The 10,736-nt window shown below is 40.3% G+C and overlaps 1 protein-coding gene and 1 long non-coding RNA gene across 2 annotated transcripts; both read right to left on the reverse strand.

Moving 5' to 3' along the window:
* Positions 1-1,650: 1,650 nt before the first annotated feature.
* Positions 1,651-2,039, reverse strand: LOC138054675 (uncharacterized). The gene is made up of 2 exons (XR_011133333.1): positions 1,933-2,039; positions 1,651-1,885 (listed from the first exon to the last, which is right to left on the reverse strand). It is a non-coding gene; the product is annotated as an uncharacterized lncRNA (long non-coding RNA).
* A 301-nt stretch (positions 2,040-2,340) lies between these two features.
* LOC138054674 (uncharacterized) lies at positions 2,341-8,546 on the reverse strand. Its single transcript, XM_068901163.1, has 5 exons — positions 8,419-8,546; positions 8,047-8,135; positions 6,104-6,436; positions 4,573-4,947; positions 2,341-3,118 (listed from the first exon to the last, which is right to left on the reverse strand). The coding sequence occupies exons 2-5, from the start codon at positions 8,093-8,095 to the stop codon at positions 3,090-3,092; spliced, it is 786 nt and encodes a 261-aa protein (XP_068757264.1). The 5' UTR covers positions 8,096-8,135; positions 8,419-8,546; the 3' UTR covers positions 2,341-3,089.
* Between the last annotated feature and the right edge of the window lie 2,190 nt (positions 8,547-10,736).

Here is a 10,736-nt window from a genome sequence, read left to right on the forward strand (position 1 = left end):
ATTTAAAAAATTGCGCAACGGAGTGTCAAGACTTCCAGAAAATATTAAAATTTGGATTGTAATAATAAGCATAATAGTAAAAATAGCATATTGATAATATAAAAAAATAATAATACTTGTTTCCACAAGTAAACTTAAGATGTCATCTTAAATTAAACCCTCTTTTGCATCATTTTGTTGGATAGCAAACACCTTCTATACTTTTAAAATGACGCGTTCCACACATGGCTATAAACATGGCTTTGACCATAAGCGCACAGGGGCTGTGCACTGAAGGTTTGCTTTTGAGCACTTGCACAACCGTCTGCAGGCTTCCTTACAGGAACTCATAGCAGCTTTGCTGGGTTAGTGGAAGTGTTGGCCACAAAGGTATCCATTGACCATTTCTCTCCCATCACCATTCAGCAGGAGTTGGAAGCTCTGGAAGTGCTAGGTGTACTTGACCCCAAACATGGCTACCTTGATACGATGCTCGGAGAATATGTTGCTTTAGAGCTGCAGATGTTGGGGGAATCTTATCTAAACTACGGGACGCATGCGAAATAGTTGCCGTCTTGCCTTATCCATAGACCAAGAGAAAATGAGGGGACAGAGAGGGAGGCTCAGGGCGTTGGCCAGGATATGTCATATCCACGAAAGTTATTTTTAGACGAGCGGAAGTCTGTCTTCCAAGACGTCGGCATGCAGTCTTGCCTCACTCACAGGTTCTTAGTCAAAAGAGAAAATGGCGGCGCACTTGGAAGGCTGATCAATATTTATTTTCTTTCAAACATCAGACCAAGGTTGGCCTGCATGCGGACGTCTCGGAAGACTTCCGCTCGTCTAAAAATAACTTTCGTGGACATGACATATCCCAAGGGCTGGACCGGTAGCCTCCCTCTCTGTCCCTACATTTTCTCTTGATAGACTTGGTGATGTTTCAAGATGTCGACAGGCCAAACACAACTCCTAATGGTCAAAATTGGAAATTCAAAGAAACCAGATTCGTTCATTAGGGCTTTCGCAGCGTGATATGATAGTCACCCGACCGATTGTGAATGTTTGTTAGGGTGTAGAAAACAGGAATTCATGGCAGTTTTGGTGTCAGGGATAACCATTTCTCAGTCAGGTCATCAATGTGGTCTCCGTGATGTAGAGCACTCATAAGTTCAAGTGAAACTAGGATCCTCGCAGTTATGAACGCAACTTTTTTGTGTAAAGAAGCCTAAAAAATCCAGGACTTCAAATGGGTTTGAACCAGTGAACTCGCGATACCGGTGCGACGCTGTAACCAACTGAGCTATGAAGCCACTGACGTTGGGAGCTGATCATTTGTGGGTTCTAATGTTCTCGTGAGGAATGAATCAATGATGAAATGGATCATATATGAACTGTGGATATGAAATCAAGGAAGGCTATGATCCTCGCAGTTATGAACGCAAGTTTTGCAATTGCGTAGAGAAGCCTGAAAAATTTAGGACTTCAACGGGGTTTGAACCCGTTGATAGTACGGAGGGAGGGGGGAAGGTGTGGAGAGGGGAGGTAAAGTAAATGAAGTGTGCCTTTACTTTATAGGGGCCGAGTTCTGAACCCTTGTTTATGTCGTTTTAATCAGATCAAAATGTAAATGTTATGGATTCAGGGAGTCAGCAAAAGACGGACAAGCAAATAACAAAACTACAATTAGCTTTAATTTTCCAATTGCGTACAATAAGGTTAGTTTGTATAGATATCATATGATTCAAGCTATCTTGACATGTATCACGGTGAATAAAAATATGATAGTAATGTATTATGACTCAACTCTCGGCCGTGACCCGCTAGGGTATGCATTCGGCGTTTAGTTTGGTGGTCTTACATCACAACATATCCGATTCGACAGAAGGTCAGTGCAGAACTTTCATGCCTGCATGCTGCGCACTCTTTACAAACTGGTGAAGGGATCTTATTTACACTTCTTAGCTATAGATTTGTAAGACGCAGCCGAATAGTCGAGGATGGATAAACAATACTACTACAAGACAAGAAAGGATTTAACTTACTAAAGTGGACTGTCTAAATCTGCTAGTGCGCACTAATTATAATTTCTATTTTATTTGCATTTATTGGCCATATTTGTAAGGCGCTAAGCTGCAACCAACTATTTAAGTGTGGATACTCAATATTACTAGAGAAGAAAGGATTTAACTTGGTAAAGTGAATTGTCTAAATATGCACTAATTTAAGGTGAGTGAGTTAAAGAACAACAAATATCCTTTTGACTTCAAAGACACATACTCATTTTGTACCAATTTGATACATTTAACCTCCGTTTCTGAAGCTTTACTACACTTCAGGTTTTACCGTTTTACTCTGGTAATATTTTTTCTTTCTGATTTTTTTGTTTTTGTTTTTGTTTTGTTTTTTTGTTTGTTTTTTTGGTTTTTTTGTTTGTTTTTTTTGCTTCACCTGCGCTCTCTGAAAGAAGTAAATATATCTTTCGTCTATTACGCATCTAAAACTAGGTTTCAAAGATTGTGTCCTACGGTGCCTCTTGTTACGTAATTAGTACAGTACAAATAACATCTCAAAATTATATCTTAAAAGATAAAAGATAATGATTGTAATAGCAATGAACATTCAAAACGAGGGTTGGTTATCCCGGACCCGCTCTTTCATTTTGTTTTTGAGGGGATGGGAGGGCTTGTTTTTACCTACAACTGGTCTAACAAGGAGGCTTAATCTTAGGGGTGCTTAATTAAACGCCTTCCACGAGGCAATTAATTTATGTTACATTGGACCGGACAACAGACCTCTTTCATAATGGCAGCCATATAAAATATTCTTTTGTTTTAATTCAAATAAGCCTTTCTAGCCTCGCTATGACGAGCAAATTTCGAAAGAATATTTGTTTCAAACCGAGGGCAGTAGGTATAATTAACATAAATACAAAAGAATGTAAAAGTCGTCGTCAATTATGAAAGTGGTCCATTACCACGTTGGTAATCTATTTGGTAGCAAGCTGAGCCATTTAACTAATTCGACAGACGTGATACACGTCATGCAAAGGTTAGGTTCTTTGCGAACGACGTCTCTTCACGGGTACATTAAAAGAAATCCCACTGGGACGTTTAGAGGCAGTTATCTTGGAGACCTTTCTCTAAAAAGAAATAGAAAAGTTTGTTGTAAGTACACATAATACGGAACATGATTTTGGAAAACCTTTAGTTACCGACAGGAAGAGATCGGGGAGGGGGGGGGGGGGGAAGGGGGGGTGGAGCTGTAACGGTCGCGAGAGCTCTCACCGTTTCATGTTGCTTCTACGTAATTTTAAAATAATGGTCATACAAATACAAAGCTCACCAACTCATTGGCTTAACAATAATAATAATAATAATAATAATAATAATGGAAGATGGAACAGATTGATAAATTGTAACGTTAAGCTGGGAGATAAATGGATTAACAAATAAATACTGCTCAGCTGAGGCTGTGAATGCTTGGGTAAGAGGGTGTGCGACATTTAGGCTTAGCTACATAATTCCGGATTTTTATTTGGAATTTTAGACATAAAAAAAACTTTTAGAAATTCTCGGGAATTTTAGGAAAAAATGACAATTTCGAAAATTTTAGAGCAATTTGAACTTTCACCTGACATGCTGAAAACTTTTCGAGGCAAAAACGTTGACAAAACTTGTTTTTTTTTTTTAATTCCAACCTACCAGGAGAGGGTTTAGTTCGTTCATATCCATTCGTTATCAGCGATTAAGCCCCGTTTACACGAGCAATTTTTATGTGACAAATATATTTGATAGTGTAGATGGAAAAGCAAATAATTGTCAACAGTTTGAAGTTTAGTGCGCCAGTAATGACTTTGGACACGTAAAGGTGAGGCACGAAATCAGCGTCTGGCAATTCTTCTTTTGTCAATTGCAGTACTTCCTCGTACTGTACTTTTTTCACGTTTCGGTTCTTGTATGCCTCGCTTTTGGTTTTCCAGAGACTCTCCTTTTCTCTGACGGCCTCTAGCAACAAATTCATTACTCGATCTGGCCAATACATTCCTCTACTGGAAGCAGCGCTGGTCGACGTGGAGGCCGTCATTTTGATCGCGTTCTCAGTGGAAGATTGGGGACCACCAATATTTGCTACATTTTATGTAACGAGTCATCTACACGAGCAATTTTCCGTGTATGACAATTTTTATTTGTGACATAAAAGCTAACACGCCAGCTTTTCAGCTAATGTATTTGTCACATAAAAATTGGCCAGTTTCCCAAGTCTACACGAGCAAATAAAAATTGTCACATAAAAGTTGTCACATAAAACGGGGCTTTATTCGCCAAAAGGGGTCCTACAGTGCATCTAAGCAGCGGTTTCTCACCGTAGTTTCGGAATCCGGATTTTTGCTTGATAGCAAATATGCATATGGCAGACTTTGCACTATGAGAAACGAAATTTGTAAGAATTTTCGGGAATTTTAGAGCGTTTTTGGAGAATTTTAGACATTTCTAAAAGAATTTTAGAGCTATGGTTTGGAAAATTCCGGAAAGAATTTTAGACATTTTTTCGGGAATTATGTAGCTAAGCCTAGCGATAGTGCATGTCCCTTACCTTTGTCGTTCTTCAAACGTATCTCGAGGGTAAATCGACGCGGAAAAGCGTTTGCATGGACCTTTCCGCTGGAGTTCTCAAACACGGAAACGTATTTCACTGCCACGGGTATCTTAAGTCCATCGTCGCTACATCGTATAGGTGACAGAAGAATGGAACCTTGTTTTGCTTCCAATCGATCGGCAAGAGCTGATCTTGGATGAAGGTTTTCATTGGTCACATAACAGCCGTCACGCGAAGTGCAGCCAGCAATCCTATTATTCTCAGTGAGTTTCAAATTGTCGAAGAGTTCAACATCGGAAACCAGTTCCCAGGGCAAAATGTTCATGAGGTGATTTGTCAAATTCTCAACAGCGCCAACATGGCTCCAAATACCTGAATGCAGAAGAGGCGGCGATAAATTCATTTCATATTACTGCAGCAGGTGAATTTTAACACGACGCTCTTTATCTTTAATTAATTAATTAAGCCTCCTATTTCTTCAATCTAGAAAAAGAAAGCAGCAACCTGTGCACATTGTACTCAGTGCCGCATTTGCGATAAACTCATTCATGAAACCCCTGAGTGTTCTCAGTTTCCTGGTTATAGGGAAAATTAATTCTAGTGCCGCATGGAAACTGTCTTGGTCCGACGAACATGTCCATAAATCAGGGGTTTCAATATCTTCTGAAATAGCCGTCCATGATAGCCCATTGAAGGCGGCAGTTTGACAAGTTTATAATAATCAAGGCAAACTAGCCGGCCGTGTGAGGCAAGGCAGGCGGCGATATACCCGCTATTGAAACCCCTGCATAAGTGTAGATAAACAAGGACAAGGAAATTATCCATGACAAAACAATAGTAAGCTTTCTTTTTTCAATTCTCAACCTTGGGCATCCTGTTCATAGGGTGAGCTTCATATGCGCAAATGACGATCGCTCACCTTATGATTGTTTGTTCCTATAAGATTGTTGCTTTTCCTACTCTTCTCCTTTGCTTCCAAAGCGACTGTCGAACGCACTTCAATAATCCGAGACAATTGATTGTGATAGAGCAGTTTTCAAATGAGTGTCGAAGGTACTACGCCATTGCTATTGCTACGCTTAGTGCATGATTGGTTTAAAAATCTAGCGCCAGTTTATCATTCAGTGAAAAGGGAAACCGAAATTTTCTGCGCTTTGAGCAAGTGACATGGAATTGCTACGAATTTGGATTGGTTTATTGCGCTGTTTGTACCTGCTGTGATTGGTCGAAGTAATTGCTTTGGTATCGATTTACGACACTCAGTTGAAAACCGCTCTATCCGACATCAGTTGGTCTTTCTTGTGGAACAAATTTCCATTTTTTCAAACTCAAATCGATGCTAAGTCAACACTCTAAGGAAAAGAGAAAGCCCGTTATTTTTTAAAGAATTACCAGGGTCTTGGGTAACAGCAACCTTTAACAATCGCATTATTCAAGCAGATTTCATTTGAACCAATTAAGAAAGAACTTCTAAATCGAGCGCAAACTCTACCCTGTCGCGAAAAACACTAAAAATTACTTTACTTACATTCCACAGAAAAATCGACAGTGATGAATGACCTAAGGAAAGTAAACGAGTTTTTCGGCCTAACAGTACACTTGAATTCCACAAGACGCCTTGTTGATTTCCAAGATGTGCGCTTCAAAGTCAGCGTTCCACGCTCGATGCTCAACACTTGTATTCCATGTGGTTTCCTTGACTTCTGTGTCACGATGCATTGATGCTCTTTGCAGAACGCGAGCCGATGCTTGAAGCCTACTGCTTTCCAACTGGTCTCGCTTATTTCGCTGACTCCTACTTGTGCGTCACATTTTATGCTAATGGCCTCGTTAGGGCAGTCCTGGCACATAACAGCTGATCCTAAGGAGGGAAAACACTGTCCTTATACTTTATTCTAAGCACCAATTTCAGTTCATTGCCCCTGAGTTTGATCTTCCCTAACCTTCCCTTTACATTCCAAACGGACAGGCTCAACTTATAAGAGGCCAGCAGTTCTTTTTGATCACAAAACCCCCAGAATTATCGGTTATATTTTGGGTCCCCAAAATCCCTCCGAAGGCTTAAAAAGGAATTGTTTTTTTGTTTTTTTTTTGTTTTGTTTTGTTTTGTTTTTTTGTTTTTTTTGCGCGAAGGCCTGAAGGTAAGCGTGGAATTTATTGCAAATGGCATATGAGGCATGTCACGGTTTTGGACTTTTTTTGAGAAAAAGGCCCCAGTTCCGGGACCTTCCCCAGATCCCCGTACAATTGGTTTTTAACAACTTTGAAGTTGATGAGGAAGCCGAGGAATTACTTTCAAGAAAGTAAGGAAAAAAGCGGGGAGTTTCAAACTTAATTGTCCATAGCTGGGGATGTTTGCGAATAAACGCAATGACATGCAATTTCGGGTTCGGTATGATGTATTTTGCAAGTCAGTGATGTGATGTATTGAGTGATCCCTGTTTGAATTAACCTTAAGTTTAGTATTTAACAATACTTTGTCATGCTAATACAAGTAAAAAGAATTACAGAAGATACAAAAAGTGCAGTGGAGAATAATATTGAGGGAAACTAAATTCTCATACAAAGAATATTCTCCAATATTAAACATTCAAAAAATTGAGAAGTAAATTTAATTGCGGCCCAAAACTAGCCTAATTAAATTGCGTACTAAAATTGACACTAAAAATTATGAAATTTACATACAGCCCAAAGCTATTTTAATTAGATTACATACTTGTCACTCACAAGTTACACCTGTTTTAAAATTGACACAAATGATGTAATAGATATGTCTTAAAACTACTTAACATGTCAAGGTGCATGCATAATGTTCGATGGAATACTATTCCAGTGTGTTATGTAGCGATTAAACAATGAAAATTTAAGGTAATTTGTGTGTTACCTTAAAATTATGGTTCCTATGCGTTTTCGCTAATACATTAAAATAAAAATAAAAAACATATGAGGATCTATGTCACAGTGTCCGAAAATAATCTTGTACATCTGCCACTGTCACAGTTTGCCTATGTTTTTCCGGTTTATTGTACCCAGGGACTTTTCGCTATCGAAAGTGAAAGTATAGTGCCACTGTCATATATTGATGAGTAAAGCTATGATAAAGAAAGTTTGCCATTAGCACAGGCATTAATTTATGAGTAAGGCAGCCGAGGTGATTAGAAATATACCGCTTTAACTAAGAGAAGGGAAATATGTATACAATTAAGTTATAGATTGCTTGTTTTAACGATGTAATGAATGTTTACATAGCATTAGAACAAAGACCAGTGGGATTTGCCAAAATCAATTAAGTATTCACTTGATTTACTAAGTGTTAAAAGGCAGGCATTTTTCCTGATCATCACTGAAATGAGTTTGTATGTCTATGTAAACATGTCCGAAATCGCATTTGTGAGTTAGTATCCACTAAGGACTCTTTTTGGGAAAACTTCGAAACAGATAAAATATTAGTTAAGCGTCATTCTTACTTACCACAGATCAGGAATATCCACCAAGCCAACTGAAAACCGCTGTTAGACATGATGTATATGTAACTTTTTGTGGTGATATATCCAAAATGCCTGGTATACAGAAGGGAAACTTACTCAATAACATAAAGGAACTGTATTAGTACTGAATAATCACATAGCTATGGTTTTGTCATGTTACACGATTTGAGTCACTCTTTCTAAAGCGTTAATTTTGAGAGAAAGAAGTGGCTGATTTACTTGAGTTCCACTGCTCATCTAACATCACAGGATTTCAAAGCAAGTGGACTCTATATCATGGCATATCATGGGGTGTGATCAAGCCTTTTTAAAGTGTATAGACATGTATGCTTTTTCAAAATAACACCTTGCTTACCTCCTTTCCGTGAACGATGAAACGAGCAAAGTCAGCTCTGATTTTCACCTATGCACTCTGCCACGAACAATCAGTGATTGAACCTGTTGCATACTGACTTTTTGACTGAACGACCTCGCTATTTAAATAAATGGTTGGGTGGGGAAAGTATCATGACGAAATTCTAACATATAGAGTCCGTTTTTATTAGTGATGTAAATGAAAGGTTCGGGGAGTTGTAAGCATTCTATTTATAGTACTTTCAAAGATATTAAGTATATATTGATGAACACTAAGCAACATCGAAACTGCTTTTTCCTGCAATCGTGAAAACTCTCATGTGATTCCGGTTTCTAATAGTTTGGAAATGTCATAATCTTCCACCTTAGTCACGAAGGGCCGGCTGTTTAAATCGGGGATTTCCGTTTTAGAGCCCTTGACGCTTATAATTAATTTAAGTTTAATTCTCAGATATGTTACCATCATTTGATGGGACAAAGGTTTTGTAATTCCAAGCACAAAAAAACGGGTATTTTCTCTTCAATAATTATTCGGTTACGAATCTTGTTGGGGGAAACAGCTCTGAAACACCGCTATAACATTAATAAACTATTACTGAAATACCTCAGCAGTAATTAAACCGGAATTTCCGAAAAATTTGTCTAAGTACCTTGAAAAAGAAAACTGATATGATGATGAATATGCAACTCATCTCTTTTTCAACCTAAAAAGTTAAGTAAGTGTACCCAGCAAATATCTTTAATTTTACTGAAAAGACTCCATGTTTTATAAAAGCAAAGGCGTACATTTTGATGGAATGAAAGAACACTTCGTTTAAGCAGTCCACTAATAAAGTCACAATTCAAGACTTTGGTACAGGTCAGGGGTAGTCCCCCTCCAAGCCAGTGCAAGCCGATAAACGTGACTCGTAAGTGATGCCGATCTGACGGAATAAGTGAGTTAACACCAATGCCGTATGCTTGGTTATAATAGTCTAGAATTATTGCTTGAATCCTTGCCAACCGTCTAGCTCCGCATGCTGATGGCTTCCTGCCAGAGTCTCAATGTGGCTTCCGCCCAAATAGAGGAACAACTGACATGATCTTCACTGCCCGGCAGTTGCAAGAAAAATGTCGGGAGCAGCGTCAGCCATTATATATGGCTTTTATTGATCTCACAAAAGCGTTCGACTCTATCAATCGAGAAGCGCTATGGAGAATCCTGGCTAAATACGGCTGCCCGGAGAAGTTCATTTCTATCTTGAGACTCCTTCATGACGGCATGTCCGCCAGGGTTCTAGGCGGCACTGGTGGCGAGGCCTTCGAGGTACGGACTGGCGTGAAGCAAGGCTGTGTCATCGCACCAACCCTCTTTTCCATCTTCATCTCAGCCATCTTTCACCTGATCCGAGACAGATTACCTGACGGTGTAGAGATCATCTATCGAATGGACGGAGGGCTGTTTAATCTGCGAAGGCTGAAGGCACGGTCAAAGACCTCCACCACTTCACTGATTGAGCTCCAGTATGCGGATGACTACTGCGTCTGCGCCACCTCAGAGCGTCAACTTCAGGCAATGCTGGATGCGTTTACGCTCGCCTAAGAGAGCCTCGGTCTCTCGGTGAACGTAAAAAAGACAGAAGTCCTCTTCCAACCTGCCCCAGGCCAGCATCCCTCGCCCTCTCCCATGAGTATCAGGGGTCCACACTAAAGAATGTCCAGATCTTCCCCTATCTTGGCAGTGTCCTCTCAACAAAAGCTGACATCGAGGCGGAGACCATTCATCGCCTTAAGGCTGCAAGTTGTGCCTTTGGAAGGCTTCGGGAGAGAGTGTTTGCGGAGAGGAGTCTGAGGAAAGGCACCAAACTCCTTGTGTACAAGGCTGTCGTGCTTCCGTCCCTCCTTTATGGCTCGGAGACCTGGACGACCTATAGGAGACACCTTAACGTCCTGGAAAAGTACCATCAGCGCTGCCTGACACGCATCCTGGGTGTGACCTGGCAGGATCGACGGACAAATTCCAGCGTCCTTGACGAAGCACAATGCACCAGTATCGAGGCCATGATAATCGAAAATCAACTGCGTTGGACTGGTCATGTTGATGGACTCGCGCTTCCCCAAGCAGATCCACTTCGGAGAGTTGGGTTCTGGCACCAGAGCACAAGGGGGCAGCGGAAGCGTTTCAAGGACAATCTCAAAGCAAATTTTAAGGTGTGCCACATTGGTCTGACGACCTGGGAAGATCTAGCACGTGACAGACCCAGATGGAGACATGCAGTCCGGGAGAGCGTGGCGCTATTTGAGAAAGAGCGGCGTCAGAAAGCGGAGGAAAAACGCCAA

Source organism: Montipora capricornis, chromosome 6, assembly GCF_036669925.1.
Source record: "Montipora capricornis isolate CH-2021 chromosome 6, ASM3666992v2, whole genome shotgun sequence".
NCBI classification, from domain to species: Eukaryota; Metazoa; Cnidaria; class Anthozoa; order Scleractinia; family Acroporidae; genus Montipora; species Montipora capricornis.